The sequence below is a fragment of the Leptonychotes weddellii genome, chromosome 11 (genome assembly GCF_054177405.1).
Source record: "Leptonychotes weddellii isolate Sample4059 chromosome 11, ASM5417740v2, whole genome shotgun sequence".
NCBI lineage: Eukaryota > Metazoa > Chordata > Mammalia > Carnivora > Phocidae > Leptonychotes > Leptonychotes weddellii.
Window position 1 is genome coordinate 7,105,132 of NC_138379.1, and position 18,752 is coordinate 7,123,883.

The 18,752-nt window shown below is 62.9% G+C and overlaps 1 protein-coding gene across 2 annotated transcripts; it reads right to left on the reverse strand.

The window, feature by feature from the left end:
• Nucleotides 1-1,492: 1,492 nt before the first annotated feature.
• Nucleotides 1,493-17,275, reverse strand: PLCB3 (phospholipase C beta 3). Of its 2 annotated transcripts, none has more exons than XM_081797875.1 (31): nucleotides 17,041-17,275; nucleotides 14,491-14,568; nucleotides 14,159-14,227; nucleotides 13,930-14,070; nucleotides 13,404-13,483; nucleotides 13,269-13,322; nucleotides 13,105-13,180; nucleotides 12,898-12,998; nucleotides 12,212-12,378; nucleotides 11,976-12,122; nucleotides 10,803-11,043; nucleotides 10,535-10,619; nucleotides 10,265-10,451; nucleotides 9,270-9,475; nucleotides 8,334-8,430; nucleotides 8,162-8,246; nucleotides 7,743-7,867; nucleotides 7,135-7,289; nucleotides 6,878-7,039; nucleotides 6,156-6,255; nucleotides 5,958-6,062; nucleotides 5,671-5,762; nucleotides 4,247-4,400; nucleotides 4,096-4,131; nucleotides 3,809-4,001; nucleotides 3,204-3,345; nucleotides 3,036-3,112; nucleotides 2,831-2,920; nucleotides 2,649-2,706; nucleotides 2,181-2,267; nucleotides 1,493-2,096 (listed from the first exon to the last, which is right to left on the reverse strand). In XM_081797875.1, exons 1-31 carry the CDS (start codon nucleotides 17,137-17,139, stop codon nucleotides 1,893-1,895), a joined length of 3,693 nt encoding a protein of 1,230 aa, XP_081654001.1. In that variant the 5' UTR covers nucleotides 17,140-17,275; the 3' UTR covers nucleotides 1,493-1,892. The 2 variants fall into 2 exon arrangements, with proteins under 2 accessions (XP_081654001.1, XP_081654002.1); XM_081797876.1 differs by having other exon boundaries at nucleotides 1,959-2,096; nucleotides 2,181-2,308.
• Between the last annotated feature and the right edge of the window lie 1,477 nt (nucleotides 17,276-18,752).

Genomic DNA, 18,752 nt, shown 5'->3' on the forward strand with positions numbered 1-18,752 from the left:
AGGGACTCAGAACCGGGGTGAGGGCGGCTCCCTCCGGCAAGGGGAAGTCCGGGAGGGCTTCAGGGAGGAGGTGAGTTAGCGCTGGGCCTTGAAGAGAGATGGAGGAGGGAGTGGTCATTCCCTGTAGAGAAAAGAGTGGACCCATGGAAGGATGGGCGGAGGGGGGGCAGCAGAGGCCAGGATTCTGAGGGGGCTGGAATGTCATACCGGGGTGTTTGGACTTTAGCCGGGCCTTTGAGGACCCAGGGACTGACATGGAGTGTTTCTGTAGGTAGAGACAAGCCAAATCAGGAAGATAGGCCTTGGTGGCTGAGGTGCCTGGCCACGGAATACAGTAGGCCAGGCCTACTCTAGGGGACAGGACCAGGCCTGACCACAGACGCAGAGAGGGTTTGGACAAATGGTATTAACCCTGAGGGAGCCGGGCAAAGGGGAGAGGCCCCCAGCCCTGGGAAGCACCCGCTCTGGAAGCCCTTGCTCTATCGCCTCCCCACCCTATCTGTTTGCCTGAGGCTGCAGCAAAAACAAAGAACGAAAACACTCAATTGGCAAGGAGATAAGCCCCGATAAGAGGCTGCCTTCCTCTGGAGGAGGGAGGCAGTCAGCCCGGGAAGCGCCAGGAAGCTGGGAGAGGCCTTGAAGAAGTGCCAGCCTGACCCTGTGGCAGAACCTAGCCGCACCCTCGCTGCGGGGTCTCTGCCACTCCACGCTGTCGCTGTCCCGAGGCGGAAGACAGTCTGTCATAGAGGGTCCAGGCCCGCCCTGCCTCCGGGTCAGGACATCTTGACTTAGCTGTGGCCTGGCACATGTGACTTCTGCTCTGGGCCTCACTTTCCTCATCTGTAAAACAGGCATAACGTCTCCCTCACAGGGATGAGGGGGATGCTGGGTCTCCTGGTCCCTGTGAGCATCTGTGACCGTCAGCTTCCCTTCTCCCAGGGGTCATAACCAGCCCCCCCATTTGTATCACTGAGAGCCCGGGGCCCCTGATGGTGGACAGGTTCTGAGCGGACCAGGTCCATCCCCGATTAGAGTCAACTGCCTGCGAGGGGCCCAGAGCAGCCTCGGCGGAAGATGCTGGGCGCTTGGGTCATTATCAGGCGACAGGAAGGGGGGGCAGGGAAGGCTTCCTGACGCAGAGGCCTGAGCCTCTGTGAAGGGAGGACAAGAAGAGCCCACGAGGGAGAAAAGAAATGGGAGTTGGCGGGGGGCAGAAGTGATGGGTCGGGGACAGAGGGCATAAAGGCGGGAAAGCCTGGGGGAGGCCACTGGATGTCAGGTCATTGTGAAGATCTGCAAGGACCCAGGCAAGGAGGTCTCAAGGTTGAAACCCAGCAGCCCTCCGCTGGGGGCCTGACCTCAACCCCACAACGCCCACCAGCCCACTTTATAGATGAGGAAACCAAAGCCCCAGGAGAGCGGCGGAGCCAGGCCCAGGGCCCAGGGTCCTCTCCAGAACTGCCCCCCACCCCAAACCACACTGCACACAGGGTCCCTGAAATCCACTTTTATTCATGTAAAAAAAAATTCCCAAAGAATAGAGAAAGCATGTGACCCCCTACTTCCCAGAGCTCAAAGTCTCTGCCAGTGTTCCCCGGGGAAGTGAGGGAGACAGCTCCCACTCTGGGGCGCGGGTATCATGGGAGGGCGAAACCCTTGCGGCCCACAGTGACCCAGCACCTTCCTTAGGACTGAAGGCAGGAAGGAGGGGCTGGGGACGAATGGGGCCCCAGGAGGGTGAAAGAAGGGAGTTAGTGTGGGGTGCTTGCCCCAGTTTTAAAAAAATAAAATTTCTAAAGATAAAAAGTTAAAAAAAAAAAAAAAAAAGCATTAGTGTCTTAGCTTCCTGCCCTCCCAGCACCCTTGCGGTGGCCACCTCTTGCTCAGCCAGTTCAGAGCTTGGTGTTCTCCTCTTGGCTCTCCGAGTCAGCGCCAGACAGGTGCCCACCGCTCCCAGGTGCGTGCCCGTTGCTGGCACAGGCCACCAGATGCCCGTCCCCCAGCGCCTCCGGCGTCTCGCCCAGCAGGCTCCGGCGGATCTCCTGGGGCAGCCTCGCCCGCTGCTCCTGACACTCCCGGGCCAGCTGGGCCAGCAGCTGAGGGAGGAGGAGGGAATGACAGGCGAGGCCCGGCCACCCGGCGCTCTGCCCGCCCGCTGCCCGCCTCCCCCCAGGCCTCACCTTGGGCTCCTCTTCTACCAGCTGCTGTAGGGCCTGCTGCTGCCCAGCTGCGAGGCGCTCTTGCCGCTGCTTCTGGGCCTCCTCCAGCTGCAGGGGGGCGGGGGTGAGGGCTGGGCTCGGCCGAGGGTCTCTGAGGGAGGGGCGGGGAGGGCCCTCGGGCTCTGGCTGAGCACAGAGGTCAGGCAGGGGCAGGCTCCCAGGACTGGGGGGTGGGGGGAGCAGGGCTCTGAGGTGACCCTCATGGCAAAGGTTCCGGACCCAGAGACTCCAAAGCCATGGGACGCTGTTGTAGACGGTTAGCTCTGGATACATCAGGGCCAGAGAGGGCCCAGAGCAAGAGGCTCTGGAAGTCCCTCTAGGGCAACATAGCCACTCCCAGGCAGGCCAGGCACTGAGGAGACAAGGTCCTCATGACTGAAGGGAGAGGGGGGGTGGGCTGGGACCAGGGTGGCACCTGGCCTCACTCACCCGACGGATGGAGTTGACCGACTCGGTGATGTGCCGGCGGTTAATCTCTGTCAGTTCCCTGCAGGGAGAGAGGGAGAGGGGGCTCGGTGCCTGGCCCCCGGCCCTGCCTGCCCGGCCCCCAGCGGCCCCCTGCCCCCAGCAGCTGCCAGCCCTCCAGCGGCTCCCGGCCCCAGGGCCCTTACGCCTCCTTCTTATGTTTCTCCCTTGTCTTGGCCTCTGAGATACTGTTGTGGCGCTTCCTGTCCAGAATCTTCTGCAGTTCCTTTTTCTCCCTGGAAGAGCCAAGTGGGGGCGGAGAAAGGGTCAAAGGCAGGTCCGGGGGCTCTCCTCTCCTCCGAGCACCAGGGAGTCCCCTGCCCCACCCCCCACAAGATCTTCTGCCTTCACCTCTCGTTCATCTCCTTCAGCCTCTTGAACTGAGTTGTGTGAGCATCCAGGACAATCTCCCTAAGCCGCTGCTGAGCCTGCGGACACAGGTGGCCAACAGGTGACCCAGGCTGATGCCAGCTCTGTCCGGGAGGCAGGCTGTCCCTTGCTGCCACACGCCCACCTCACCTGTCTCAGGTGCTCCAGCCTCCGCTCAGCCTCTGTATCCGCCTGGGCCTCCCTCAGCTCCAGCAGACTCTGCACCTGTCTCTTCTGGAATTCTTGATACCGCTTCACCTCTTCCTCCTCCTCCTTCTCGTTCTCCCCGCCTCTGTAGGAAGAATCCCTCTGGGTGATCCTCAGGTTGTCACCTGGACTTGGGCTGGGAGGGCAGTGGCGGACAGGGCAGATCCCAATAGGCAATGGCAGAAACCAGCCCGGGGGCGGCGGGGGGGGTGGGGGCAGGGTCTGTGATGCCAACAACCAGGCCCATTAGCTCCGGGGGAACGACCTCTGGGAGCCTGTAGGGGCAACAGTCTCTGGGAATACAGGCTGCTCGTGGGGGACTTCAGCCGAGGCGCGGCTCCCTGGCAGAGGATGGGGCCCATGTGGAAGGTTCCTCGATCTTCCTTACACCAAACCTTGACTCCCCGGGGGTCAAGGGGCAGCCCCTGGCCATCCCGCCGTGCCCACCCCATCCCCGGCCCTCAGTGAAAACCCCCACAGGCGCACACACCCTCGTAGTCATCCCAGGACACGCCGCCCACAGGCGTGCGGGCAGGTGGGACACTCACAGGACGCCCGGCCGCTGGTGGCATTTGCTCTCCGCCCGGGCCTGGGCCAGGCCGTCGAGCAGCCGGCGCGTGAGGGCCACGGCCTTCCGCTGGTGCTTCTTGTGCAGCTCCCGCAGCTCTCGCTCCTGCCGGCTCCGGAGCTTCACCAGCGCCTTGTGGCCTCGGAGCTCGTCCAGCGGGACCGGGGCCACCTCTGAGCAACAGAGCAAAGGTGGGTTGGGTGCGGGCGGGCGCAGGCCGGCCCGCAGGAGCACCCCAATCCCCTCCGGGACAGCCCCGCCTTGCACCTGAGAGGAGACTGGCGATGAGGTCGTCCCGCTGCCCTGCAGAGAGGAGGCAGGGCTGTGAGGGGTGGGGGAAGCACAGCGGAGCTACCCCCACACCCCCCCATCCCCCAACCCGCCCCCCATCCTCCAACCCACCCTGGCCGCCCCTTACCTGGGCTGCTGAGGGAAGAGCTGGAAGGGGACGTGGCAGGGCCTGGGGGCCGGCGTGGGGAGGTGTCCAGCGGGCTGGGTGTGGGATTTGGGGTCAGCTGGGACCCAAGCTGCTGAGGCTGAGTCTCCTGGCAGGTCTCTGGGCCAGCCTGAGCCTGACGGGGAGAGAGCAGAAGGCTCTTTCCAGAAATGCTGTTCTAACCTCCCAGGGCTCCCCAGTGCCCCCGGTCGGCTTCCCCTCAGCCCGTCTGGCCTGGGCTCCTCGTCTATCATATGGGGCTGTTGGAACAACTACGAGAGAAATAAGAGATCTCAAATTTCAAAACCCCTTTTCCACGCGGGGTGTGGAAAGGTAACATGAGATCGTGTCTCTCAGATGCCAGGCCCCATTGCGTGTGCTCGGGAAACTTCCAGATTGTTCAGGAAAGCCTTGGCCCCACCCCAAATTTCCTCCCCTCTCCAAGTCCCCCCCTCCACCCTTGTCCACAGCTGCTCATCTTCCTCGTTGCTTGGCTCCTGATTAAATCAACGAAGGAAGTGACCGCAGAGTGGGCACTAGCCTCTCCTGCTAACAGCTCCAAGCAGCCTCTCTCTCCGCCTGCCACAGGCCCCATGGGACTGAGTCTGGACGTGCGGGCAAGGCTCTGCTCCCGACCCCTCCCCACAGAAGCCACTGCCCGGCTCCTGGCTCCCAGGACCCCGGGTTTTAAAAGCTTCTGTGGCTTCCAACTGCTTCAGGGAAGCAGCCAAACCCTGCACTTCAACTTTGACCCTGCTGCCATGGGAGGAATGCCAGCCCAGGTCTGTCCTGAAAGCCTCTCACAGGCAAAAGGGGTAGGTCCCACATCCTTAACGTGTGGACAGTAACCCTGGGCTGCTGAGCCCACTGAGTCAGAGAGACCAGAAGCCCCACATCATGCCGGTGTCGGAGCAGAGCTGAGGGTTGGGGGCCCAGCTGGAGAGCCTCAGCGTTCCCGTGTCTACACTGGGGTGGCAGGACCAAATTCAGGTGGTGCGGGGGGGATTATATGAGTCGAGTAGGTGAAAAGAGCTCCCACCCGGCCAGGCAGAGATCTGGCGCGCGGCACTCACTTGGCTTTATTATGTGGTCTGGATGAGAGAAGCCAGAAAGGGGAACCAGCCCTCCCAGCAGAGGGTGTGGGTAAATGCATCAGGTTGGCATCTGCAGTAAGGCAGTGAACAGCCCAACTCATGGGGAGAGGGGCCAGAGCCCCAGCTGGGACTGGGATGGGGCAGTGCAGGGGGAGGAGAGTGGAGAAGGCTGCAGGGTGCTTTACAGGACCTGGCCCGGAGATCAGCCCTCACCGCACCACCCCCACCCCCACCCATCGCCCAGGCAGGATCCCAGCAGCCCCCAGGGTCCAGGTCAGCCTGAGCCTGCTCCCCTGACCTGCCCTGGCTCACCTCGCTCTCCCCAATGAGGGCGGCCAACTGCTTGGCCCTCTGGTCCATCAGGCTAACGTGCTTGATGGGGTTGATCAGGGCCTCAGCGTAGTCTGGGTGGGGGCGGAGGGCAAGGGTTTCAGAGACACAAGCCCCAAGGCCACACCATCCCCGCCGTTCTGGTTCCGTGGCAGGACCACAGAACCCACCCTCAGGTCTGTTCACCCCCCACAATGGCCGTCCCGGTTGGCGCCCCCGCCCCCTACCCCGCCTGGCCTGCGTCCCCCTGCCCCCCCCCGCCAGCTCACCCTGGTGGTCGTCAGGAATGTAGTCGGAGGCCTCGGTGTAGATGAGCAGGGCTGGCAGGCAAAGCGGCTGGTTGGCCTCGTTCCGCAGACAGATGTAGTGGTACCCTGCGAGGATGGGGCGGCAAAGCGGCTGGGCCCCACCAGCCCCCGCCCACCCCCCCACTGCCCCTGCGCTTCCCAGAGCCCAGACGGCCTCACCTGAGCGGACAGCCGAGACGGGCAGAATCCGATGCCCCACGAACTTGCCGCCCTCCTCGAAGGCCGCGACGCGCAGCGAAGCTAGTGTGGGCAGCACCACCTGAGGGCCCAGACCGGCGCTGAGCCTCGCGGCCGCCCCGTGGCCACCCCGTGGCCGCCGTGTCCGCTGAGCCACGACGGACGGCTGCCACTGAGGCCGGCGCTCCGAGCGGACCCTCCGACCAGCTGAGCCAATGACCGCCCGTCCGTCAGCACTGCTGCTCAGCCGGCCGTGAGGAGAACGGGCAGACCCCTCCAGGCACCACTCTTGACGGGACAGGTTCAGGCCTCGCCAGCTTAGGAACTGGACTGGGAGCCCTGGGTCTGGGGCACAGAGGTCCAGTCCATTCGGGAGGCCAGGACAAGCCGGTGTGAGCTTGCGCCTGTGAGCGCAGACCGGTCCTTCCTGCCTGGGCGATGGGGCGGGCTACACCCACTCCTCACAGGGGGCTGCGGGCCCTCCTGCTGTCTCACCTTGCTGTCCTCTTCTCGAAGCCTCCAGAGGGCAAGGAGCCCGAGCCCGACCCTGGCACACGCAGGGCCTACATGGGGCCTGGAGGTGACAGGCCCAGGCTCGAGGTCCCTCGGCACCCTGCCTTCCGACCCGAGCACTACCCGCGTGCCTGCTTGCTGCTCCCCCTGCCAAGAGAGGCTGGCAGGGCAGGCACGGGCGCCAGGCTCACCTTGGGGAAGTCAAAGGGCTCCTCGTCCCACACGGGATTGAAGGAGTTCCCTTGAGAGGTCCGAGTGCGGTACTTGCGCCGCGTGTCCACGGGGAGGCCGAACATGTCCACCTCCACGTAGATGCCCACCTTCCTGTCGGAAAGGAACTGCCCCGAGATCACCTGGGCGGGGGGGAGAAGGCAGGACAGTGAGGCAACTGCCCAGAGTCCCACCCCCAGGACACCCCGCCAGAGCCGTCGCTGCTCCCTGGCTCCACCTTGACCCGCAAGGCATTGGCCACGATGCCATCCACGATGACCTCGGTGAAGGGATCGAAGGACTTGTCTGGCCGCCGCATGAACTCGGGCTTGAGCAGGTAGCCACTGCGCCCGTTGTACTCGAACACGCCTGCGTTGAGCTGCATCGCCACATCTGGGGGTGACAGGGGGAGGCCGAGGGCCAGCAAGGCCAATAGGGTGAGGAGGCAGGAAGCACAGTTCAGTGTAGAGGGAGGATCAGGGGGCATTAGGGTCAGATCAAATGGGATCAGGGGTCCAGACTCAGGAAAGATCAGACAGGGGGAAAGTCTGGGGTCAGCCAAGGTCAGGAGGTGGGGTTTGCCGAGGCCTTGGTTTTCCTGTCCCGGTTCCACCTCAGCTGCTCTTGTCCCGAGAGCTGGTCTAGAGGGTCAGCGTCCCCCCGCCCCCACCCCATCCCATGTCAGAGGCTGCCAGGAGGAACACGTCAACACTTGAGGTGCCTGACGGTGGAACGGGCTACTCTGGGATTAGAGAGTCAGAGGTCCCTTCAGACAACACGGGCAGGGTCACCGAGCAGCAGTCAGTGAGGTTGGAGGCCAGGGAGTCGAGGCAGGCTAGTGCTCACCCAGGGTCTGGAAGTTGAGCGCAACAAGCTGGCAGCCGACGTTCCAGAAGAGCTGGGGCATGTAGTTGGACGAGTCCACGCGGGTGCCCTTGGGGTAGATGCGGCTGAGCTGCTGTTTGTTGTATCTGAGGTTGGCGGTCAGGGGCCACGCCGCGTACCAGCGCCCGCCTCCTGGCCGGCTCGCCAGGCCCATGCTCCGCTCCCGTGAACCCACTTCCCGGCCTTTGCTCGAGCTGCCCCTCTAGCCCCCTGCCTCTCGGCCCCGCCCCTGAGCAGTTTCCGAGGCTAGCCCCAAGCCCAGACCAGGGTGCTCGAGGGTCAGGACCCTGTGCGGGTGGTGGAAGTGGGGTCAGAACATCTGGGCCAGCCTCTGGGCAGCCCCATCCTGGTCGGCCAGCCCTGGCAGTGTGGAAGGATACTCCACAAACTCCATGGGGCTCTTGGTCAGTTGCTCCATGGCCTTGGTTTCCACGAAGGATGACATCTCGAAGCATTTGTTCCTTTCTGGGGGGCGGGGGGGAGGAGTGGGAGGGGGTCAGGCCTGGAAGGGCTGCGCTGGCTCCTGTTCCCACCGTCTCCTACCCCACTCACTTCGAGCGGCCTCAAATGACTTGAACTTGACGGGCTCGATGTAGTTGACGAGTGTTGACATTTCCTCGGTGGCATTGACCTCACTGCTGGCAGTGCCCTGTGGCCCCCGGACGAAGGGTCAGCAGTGCCATGCCCCCCAGCCATCAGCTGGAAGTTCCCTCACCTGCCCCCTGTCAGCAACGGGGGGCTGACCCTCTGCCCGCCTCTGCAATCACACTGCCCAGTGGCTCTCAGCAAGGGCCCCAGCCCCTCCGGCCTGTCAGTCCTGGCCCCATCCCCTCTGGGGCCTTGCCCTGGACCCTACCTTCCTCCTTTGCCTCCTGCCTCCCTGATCCTTGGAAGCTGGAACTCCTCACCCAACCCCAGGGACTCAATGATTCCCATGCAGATGAACCATTATTTCTAACCACCATGCTGCTATCTCCTCTCGGTGGCCCACCAAGAGCCCTGACCTCAACACCCGCAATGCTGAACTTGGCCACCCCTGCCCACACCCTTCCTCACTCCAGGCCCCTCCCAAACCTGACCTCATGGATCCACCTTTTCCGTCACCTCCACTCCTCAGAACTCAACACTCCCTTGTCTTACACTGCCCCTTCCTGTACTCTCCAGTCCTGCCACAGGGTCTTTGCATATGGTGTCCCTCTGGCTCAGGTCCAATTGCCGAACCTCCCTGCCCCGTCTCCCCTACTTCCCCCCCATTCTACACCCTAACTTGCCCCTCCCCAGCCCAGTCACGAGCATAATCTCACTTGCTTCCATGCCTGTTTACCTCAGACCCCCTCTCCCCCCTCCATACATACACCCTCTGTGGAGTGTCCAGGAGAACAGGGCTAGCATCTGATCATGGCCAGACCCAGCACACAGTAGGTGCTCAGCAAACGCCTGGGTAATTAAGCCATGCTCCCTCTCCCTCTTCCTGCCTACAGGGCTGACCTCATCCGTGGTCGGCTTTTTAGGATCTGTCTGTTCTTCCTCTTCCTCATCTTCCTCCTCATCCTCACGGTCAGCAGATCCAAGAGCATCAGGGCCCCGCTGTAGCCCGTCCTCGCCCAGAGACTTCCGAGGCTCCAGGTTGGGCTTCTCCAGACCCACCTCTTCCCCATTGCTCAGGCCTGGGCAGCTGTCAGAGCTGGGGGACCCTGCAGATGATGGGGCCACAGGGGGTCAGGACAAACACAGACACTCGGGAGCCACGAGGGGTTGTGGAGGTGACTCAGTGGGGACGTCGAGGGGTCATCTCAGGGCAGGGTGGCTCGGGGAGAGAGCAGAGGTCACGAGTTGGATGGTATTAAACCCAGTAGTAGTGCACAGGGGTCATGGGTCAAAGGTCAAGGTCCAGAGTTATATCCATCAAAGAGGCAGGCAGAGTGGCTCAGAAGGGTGAGAAGCCAGGATCTGGGGTCCAACTGCCTTGGCAGTGGGGGTAAAGGATGACACAGAGGGGTTGCAAGTCAGGGGTCAATCAGAGCCACACCCAATGAGGAGGCTTAGCGGGGTGAGCGGTCAGGGGTCAGATATACAGGGGACTTCAATAAGGTGAGAGATCGAGGGTTAGCTAAAATTATAACCAGTTGGGTAGAGAGGCTCAGAGGGGGTCACAGGACAAGGGTCAGAGGTCTGAGGGTCACAGCCAAAGCATAAGGATGTAGTTCACGGAGGCCAGAGGTCAGAATTCAGTCATAATCTGGTCGTGAGGTGGGAAGCTGAGGTTGGGGGATCAGGAATTGGATGGAACCCAATCCAGTCGGGGTGTAGTTTAGTGAGGTCAGTGTCTGAGGTCGGGGGTCAGAGGTCCCCTCCTCAGCTGAGAGGCTTGGTGAGGAGGGAGGGCAGGTTGGGAGCAGAAGGAGGGTCGCCAGGGTGGTGCGGCTCAGTGACGTGAGAGCTCAGAGTCGGGATCAGGGTCGAAGGCTGGGCCAGGGCCGTACCGAGCTGAGGTGAGGAGGGCTCAGTGGCGGCAGAGCCCTCGCTCAGGGCCGAGTTGCTCTGCTCCAGCGGCCGCTTGCGCACAGAGCTGTTGGGGACAGCGGTGCTGGGCCGGTGTCGCTTCTTGTTCTTCACCAGGATGCGGCCCATCAGGTCCTGGGGGCTGGGCAGGGGGACGCCTGCGGCCAGCTGGTGGGCACAGACAGGTCAGGGCCTGCCGGGGTGCCCTCACCCCCCCCACCCCACCCTGCCACAGCTCCAAGCCCTCCTACCGGGTACTTGTCCAGCGGGTCGATGAGCAGCGCGTCCCCAAAGATGGAACGGCAGTACTCGGCCATCTTGGCCTGCTGCTTTGCCCTGTGGGGCCAAGGTCAAAGGTCAGAGAGGGGGGTCGGTAAGGCTGATGTCCCCAGGGTAGATCAAAGGCCCTCAGGGTCAGAGGTCACAGGAACAGTCAGACAGTGCCATGGTGGGATGGCTACCTCTGGGCCGATGGGGTGGGGGTTGGGGTGGGGTCCCCCAGGTCAGGAGCCCACTCACGAGTCCACGTGGTTCTCGAAGGAGAGGATGACGGGGTAGGGCGAGGTCTTGAAGGCGGTCTCAGCGATGGCCTCGAGCACATCCCGCAGCGGCACCTCCGTGGTCATGGTGAAGCCGTGGGTGATGAAGGGCTCCTCCTCAGGCGGCCGCCCTTTCCACACGTCCAGCTCCACGCAGCGGCAGCCCCACAGCAGCGCCTGCCGGTACATCTCCACCGACGAGGTCCCGGCCAGCTGCCCCGCTGGGTACAGTGACCCTCAGACCTCAGACATCACCACAGCCGCCCGGCCAGCCTGGCTCCTCGCCCTCCTCCCCAGGCCTGTGCTGAAACCAGCCACGCTGGAGACGCAGAGGCCCCCGTGGCGGCCCAGCCCGGCCCTGGCACGCTGTCTGGCCAGCCCTTGATCACTCCTTAATTCACTGTGGAACCAGCACCATCTCTCCTGCAATCCCCCAAGGCCGGGCCCCGGGCCTGCCACCCAGCCCTTGGCACGCGTCCAAGCTGGGCAGAGTCAGCATCCAGCGGCGCTGGCTGATGACTGGTTCCTCCTCCAGGACTCACCCTCTCGCGGATAAACACCTGCTGCCCCCCGCCCCCCCAGCTACTGGCCTGAAGGGGGGAGTTGTCCCCAACGTCCCCATGGCCCCTCATTTCCCTCTCCTCCTTCCACCGCCTGCCGCTGCCCCGCACCGGCCTCCATCACCTCCTGCCTGGGGACGGTAGGCCCTTCCCTGCCTCCCAGCCAATCTCTGCAGAGCTTGTCACTCTTCCCAAAACATACCAGGTCTCATCACCTCCCCTGATTAACAGCCTCCAGAAAGCCTTTCCCGCCCACTTAGGATAAATCCAAATTCCTTCCACGCCCTGGTCTAGCCCTGCCTCCTTTTCTCACTCCCTCTCACCTCTACCTGCCCCAGCACCCACCCTGCCTCCAGCCTCCTTCCCGCTGAAGAGCACCAAGGAGTCTCCTGGTCCTGGTCTTCAGTGCTCCTTCCAGACCACCCAGGAAAGGCGTCCGTGCAGAAAAGCACCGCTCCTCCCCAAGGCAGACTGCCTGTTCCTCGCTTGCATCCCTAGCACTGGCCACCCCCAAAGGAGGGAAGCTATGGAAGAGGCAAAGGGCAGAGGGCACGGAGGCCACCACCCCAGCTGCCCAAGGGGGGCTCGCTCACCTGTGAGATAGGTGTTGTGTGAGGAGTTGATGAAGTAGGCGCTCAGCGGCTGGGTCATGTCTGCGCTCAGATCCAGGGCCTCCAGGGGCAGGATGCCATTCTCCTCACCTCCCAGGTAGCGGCTGAAGCCCTCCATGGACATCTGGTCTGGGGGATGGGTGGGGTCAGCAAGCTCAGCTGGGGCTCCTCCTGCTGCCACCCCCGCCCCCACTCTGACGGGATCCCCACTGGCTCACCTCGCTCCAGGAACTGCTGGTTGGGCTCATACTTCTCAATGAGCAGCCGGGCCTGGGAGGGGCGCAAGGGTGGGTACAGCACTTCGTTGAGCCTCGGGTCCCGTTGCTTCTGGTTGATGAAGTCCATGAGCTGCTCCAGCGTCAGGTATGGCTTGCCCTTGGCGCCTCTAGACCAGGTAGGAAGCTGGGTCAGGCTGGAGCCTCACCAGCCCCTGCTCCACGCCCTCACCCTGGGAGCGGGAGTCAGGAGGTCGGTGCCTGGCTCTAGCACCTGCTGACTGGGACTTGGGCAAATGGCTGTCCACTCTGGGCCTCAGTTTTCCCATCCCCTTTCCTAACCACGAAGTGCTGGCGTTGGCATTAACAAGGGCTTTGGAAGCCACCAAGGGTTTGGCCTGCTAGGCCTGCTTCCGGACCCTGGACCCAAACTCAGCTCCAGCGGTCACTCGCTCTGTGAGCTCAGGCAAGTCCCACAGCACATCCAGCCGCCCGGTCCCCCGCCCGGCGTAGGCTGATACAAGTAACCCCAGCAAAGGGCCAGCACAGAGCAGTTCACAGCACGGCCCCAGCCCCGGCCCCCCGGGGCCCCCAGAAGCTCTGCTTCCCCTCACTGTGCTGGAAGGGAATGCCCGCAGAGGCCACACACAGAGCACTGGGGGCTAGGAGGTGGGCCCAGCCCTGCTCACATCTCCAGCAGGATCTTGTCAATGTCTGGCCGCAGACACAACTTATTCAGGAACCGCTCAAAGATTTCCAAGGAAAACTCGTCGGGCCGGATGGACTCACTCTGGGGGGGCAGGGCAGAAGCATGGGGTGAGAATCCAGGGGCAGTCAGCCCCAAAAGACCAGGCCCCCACCTTGATGCCCTCCCTATGTTGCCCCTGCCTCCTCACCCGGTTGAAATTGAGGCCACAGGATTCCAGTGCAGTCTCTACTCGCTTTTTATCTGCTGAAAACATCTTGAGGATACTGAGCAAGTAAGAGGGGTCAGAGTCATGGGGGCGAAGGTCACCCAGGTGGGGGCAGGAGAGAAGGTGCTGAGGGAAAGGGTACTCACTTCTTCACCGGGATCCGTCCATCCTGGTTCACCTGCAGCTTCAGCTTTGTGTATCTGGGGAGGCAGGCCAAAGGGTCACATGCTGGGCATGGCCACCCGAGCCCCCGACAGCCCGCAGGTAGGCCCAGGACTCACGCTTTTCGCAGGAAGGTGTTCCGGGAGGCGTTCTGAGCCAGGATGTTCATGGCCAGCTTGAACAGCTCCTCGGTCCAGACCTGAGGGGTCGGGAGACGGGGTGAGGGTGGGAGGGGGTGAACGGGGAACAGAGGAGTTGGCCCAGCCCCAGACCACACTCAGAATCAGGTATGATCCACAGTAAGTGCTTAAATACTGCTTTGTCAGAGGATGATTAGAAATAGGGGCAGAGGGGCGCCTGGGTGGCTCAGTCGTTGAGCGTCTGCCTTCGGCTCAGGTCATGATCCCAGCATCCTGGGATCGAGCCCCGCATCGGGCTCCCTGCTCCGCGGGAAGCCTGCTTCTCCCTCTCCCACTCCCCCTGCTTGTGTTCCCTCTCTCGCTGTGTTCTCTCTCTGTCAAATAAATAAATAAAATTAAAAAAAAAAAAAAAAAGAAATAGGGGCAGAGAACAGCCTAGTGCGCGACAGATGCTAAGTGACAGCTGACTCGGCAAGTGAGGCGGTGGCTCCCACCGCCAGCCCACCTTGGCTGTGTCATCCTGCACGGCCATGAAGTTCAAGTATGTCGTATTCACCGGGTCTGGCCCAGCCACCACCGTCATTAACTTCTCCTCCAGCCGGGCGTCAGGGCCCCCAAAGCCCAGCACCTCCCGGATCTTGGGGTCCTGAGGAGTTGAAAGCCAAGGGTAAAGAGGGGTGTCCCCATCCCCCAAGGCCTCACTCCCATTCTTAGTTCGGGACCCTACCACTCACCTTGGGCAGGCGGGCATAACGCCCCGTCCGCGTGTCCCTGATGGAACTGATGTCCAGTGTGTCCACCTCCTGCGGAAACCAGATGCCAGGGTAGGTCGGAGAGGCTATGGGGCAAGAACCAAGGGCCCCCAAGATCTCCACCCAGGCCAGGGAGTGGCCACCCCCTGCTGTAGCCCCAGCCTCAGCCCCCGCCCTTAGCACTTCCTGTCCAGGGAGCCGTGGGAGAGGTCAGCCAGCAGCTGGGCCCCACCCTCCTGGGCGGGTGGGAGGGGTTCGAGGGTCTGGGCCAGGGGCCCTAGACCTGAGCAAGCTGTACCACTGCCCCCCCTCACCATGTTGGGTCCGGTCCAGTACAGAAAGAAGCCATTGGAGTCCACACGCAGGGTTACCAGGTTCCGACTGGAGGCCTCCTGGGGACAGGATGGGACGGCAGGGGTCAGTGAATGAGGGCTGTGGGCCAGGCTTGGGCCCTGGGCTCCCTCAGGCCATCCACCCCAGTGTTCCTGCTGGTGAGTGAAGATGAAGCCTCATCTAGCCCACAGGTCCTTTGGGGTTCCCCTACGGTCCTCAGGATGAAGCTCACACAATTGTCTCTGTCATGACATTTGGGGACCCAATGCCCCTCCTGGCTTCACCTGTATCTGACCCTAAGGCTCAGTCACATGGACCACTATCTTTCCCCTCCTCCGGCTTTTGCATTGTTGTTCCTTTGCTAGGATATCCTTTCTTTCCTTCCTTCTCGACCCATGAAATCTGACCCACCTCCTTGGGGAGGCCTCCCCAGAGTCGGAGCACCCTGAAACCCCCTTGAGAATATTTACAGCATGAAAGCAGAGGGTTCAGAAGTCTGACTTCTACAGCTCATGTGTCCCTCAGGGCCCCATGACAACCAGTCAGCCCTGACATTGGCCTCAAAGCCCACGACCCCCCCACCCCGCGCTGCACCCAACGGGAGCCTCAGTCTTGCGGCTCACCTCATCTAACAGAATATAGACTGAATCCCGCCAGAAGGGGACTCACCCTGCCCTTGGGACTGGACAGTTAATTCTGTCCTCCCTCAAACAGCCCTGCGGCTGGCAGGAGGGCAGGGAAGGGTATGCCAGCCCTATTTTCTGAGGAGGATCTGGTTGCTGGCACACTCCCAGGGCCACCCCTGTGTGACTCAGGACCAGCAGCCAAAGAGGGGGGGGTCATCAGGGCCAGTGGCCCTCTAGGAGTTCACTCAGTTCTCCTAACAATCTTATGAAGTATATGCTATTGTTCTTCCCATTTAACAGATGAGGAGCCTGAGGCACAGGGAGGCTGTGTGGCTTGCTTAAGGTCAAGAGGAGGCCCTAGAATTTGCTCACAGGCAGTATGGCTCCAGAGTCCAGAGGCCTGGGAAGGAAGGAAGGAAGCAGGACCCCTACTAGGCTCCCAGCTCCTGGCCTTAGCTGTAACTCCACTGTGGGGACTGGGATTAGTCTCCATTTTCCAGACTCAGTTTCCTTTTCTGGAGAACTGGGGCCTGCACCAGCCCCGCCCATCTCTTTTTTTATAAAGGCCAGGAGGCCTTGGAACTTTGGGGGTGCCTGGGCCTCCCCACTTCACTGTGCTGACACCAATCCTCAGTCCCTCCCTGGGATTCCCAACCCTGCGCTGTGGCTCAGGTCCCCCAGTAGTGTGAGGAGAGGGGAGTTCTGTGGGTACTGACCCCAGGGCCTTCCCCTGCCCCTCCCCCAGTGTCTGGCCTTCAAAAACAGCCCAGGCCCCCTGCTCTTCAGCCCTAAGTCCCGGTCAGCAACCCCCACCCCACCCCCAGGGCCCTCTCCTAGTTCCCACTTCCTTATTTGGGTTTATCACACTGGAAGGAAAAGGAGAAACTTTTCCCTGCACGCAGGACTGGGGGGGAGGGGTCTCCCCTGGTCCCTGGAGCTCCCAGGCACCCCTCTAAGGCACACCTGCTACCTCAGGCCACGCCCCCAGCCCCTCCCCCCAGCTCCCACGCCTACCCGCCCCACCCAGCCGGAAAGGAACCCAGAGTCTTCCAGGCCTCCGGCCTGACTGGGAAGAAGCAGCGGGGAGGCTCAGGCAGGCCGGGTGGAGGCCCTGGGGAAGGAGGGGCCCAGGGGGCAGAGGAGGGGGCGATCTGAAAACGGGGGTGGGGCGGAGGACCGGTCGGAGAGCCGCAGGTGGGGGCCGGGGCATCTGGGCAGCGGCAGGGCAGGTAGAAAGGGGGGCCAAGGATTTATTGGGGTTCAAAGTCCCTGATGCTAAGAAGTGGAGAGCAAAGTTCCCCAGGGCTGGAGGAACTTGGGGGGCAAAGACTCCACTAGGGGGTGACTTCGCGCTCCCTCCTGAGCAGAGAGCTGGGATGGGCTCCTGAAGCAGGGCAAAGGGGTGCAGCAAGAATAGGGTGAAAAAAGTGATGAATGGAGAACAATATTCAGGCTAGGGCACTAGGAAGAATGGGGGTGCGCTGAGCCCGATTGGGAGCCAGGGTCCTCCAGCCAGATCCAGTGCCAGGCAGTGGTCTGAGGACCAGGCCAGGGTTGGGGGAACCAGAATTAGACCGGCAGGCAGGGAGGGGTGGAAAGGGCGAGTGAAAAGACGTGTGTGTGTTGGGGGGGGGGGAACGGGATTCATTGGGGTTCGAAGTCTCCGGGCCAAAGAGTGGAAAGCCAAATTTTACACAGCTGAATGGACTGGGGTTGGGGGTGGGGGACAAAGTCTTCATTACGGGCACGACTGGGGACTCAAGTTTCCGGAGCACAGCCATGAGTGGCTTCGGGGTGGGGGGGCGCCGTGGCCAGGCCAGGCTCGGGTGGAGGTCCCCGGCGTCTGACTGAGCTTGAACGAGGGAGTCCCAGGAACTGGGTAGAACGTGGGCCCCCCGCGCTTACCTCGTCCCATTTGATGAACTTACTCCCGCGCCTCAGGGTCTCTACCACGGTGGGCGGCTCCAGCTGCAGCGCGTGGACGCCGGGCCTGGCGCCCGCCATGGCCCGGCCGGGGACGAGTCGGGCACCCTCGGAGCCCCGACGAGGACCGACGGCGCCGCTGCTCCCTCCGCGCGCTCCCGCGCGGCCCGCTCCGGCCCCGCGGCGTCAGCGCCCGCCCGCCCGCCAGTCTGTCCGGGACAGACCAGAGAATCGGCGGGGCCCGGGCGGGGCGGGGCGGGGGCGGGGCCGCAGCGGCACCGCCCCCTCCCACCCGCGTCGGGCCCGCCCGCCCCGTGTCGGCGGCTCCCCCTGGCGGCCGGGGCGGCGACTGCAGCCCGAGGGGGGGATGGGGCAGGGGCATAACAGGGACCCCGGCGCTTTGCTGGGGGTGCTCATCCGGGCTTGCCTGGGGTTGGAGAACAGAGCTTGGGGCCAGGGTGATTGTTAGGGTGCAGCCAGAGGGACTGGGTGTAGAGGGCGTTGCTGAAGACTGGGAGGGGGTCAGCCGGCTTAGGTTTCGGAGGGGCGGGGGCGAGGGTACTACCGGAGGGCCAGGCTAGGGCCGGGGGCGCAGAGCCTTGTCCCCACCACACTCCAGCACACTGAGCTGAGTGCAGGAAAAGCCACTCCCACCCCCCCCCCTCTGCCCTCACTTCGCCTCACCCCCTCCTGCCGCAGCTCGGTTCCCTCCCCCCCCCTCCCTGGGAGCACTTAGCCAGCTAATGGGCCTCCTGCCGGCAGGCGCCCCTCCCCCGTCCCTAGCCCGGGGAGGCCGGGCGCCTGCTGCCTCCTTTAAGGACCTAAGCATCCTGGCCTTCCAGAGTAAGCCCTAGAACAGCCCCCTTCTTGTTCTGTAGACCCCCATGACTGAACCTGGACCCTGTCCCTGTGGGGCCTCCTACTGAACCCTGCGACGGAGACAACTGCTCTGCTCGTTCGCCCAGAGGGTTCAGAAGCCTCGCGGGTGTCCACGGACAAGGGGGGTTGAGGAGGGGCTCTGCGGTGCCTGGCCTACAGCAGGTGCCCTGAAATCGGCGCTCCAGGGATGGGAGGGGGAAGGCGCATGGGCACTGGGATAGGTGGGGGCTGCAGCCCCTCCCGCAGGGCTTGGCTGGGGGGGAGGGCTCCTGCCTGGGGGCCCCTGTGGGAGCCCCCCCAATACAGAGGCAGTAGCAGCAGTAGGTTTAAAGTAGAACTCATCCAGAGGGGCCAGCCAAGTCACCTAGAAACCCAGAAAGAGACTAGAGCTGGTTCTGGGGGAGGAGGGGTCAGCCAAGGAGGAGCGGGCCCTGCAGGCCCCTTCGCCCCAGGCTCTCAGACCCCTAAGGGGAGGCCCTGCCTGGCACCGGCCATCCTCAAAATCCCCACCTTGTGGGACACCAACTCTAACCTAAGGAATCTCCTTGCCTTTGGCAGAGACCCTGTGGGGTGGGATTCCTATTTACACTTGAGGCCCAGAGAGGGGAAGGGACTTGCCCAAGGTCACGCAACTTTGTAGGAGGATTTTAGCCCTCTGACTTGAAGGCTGGCTCATCCTGCCTCCCCTCCTTGCCCTTGAGGAGACAGAGAAAGGGGGGCAGGACGTGTGATCCCCTCATCCTCTCTCAAAAGAAGAGCAGAGCCATACCCTTGAGAGATCCAGAGACCACCGGGTCTCACTGGGCAGAGCCATG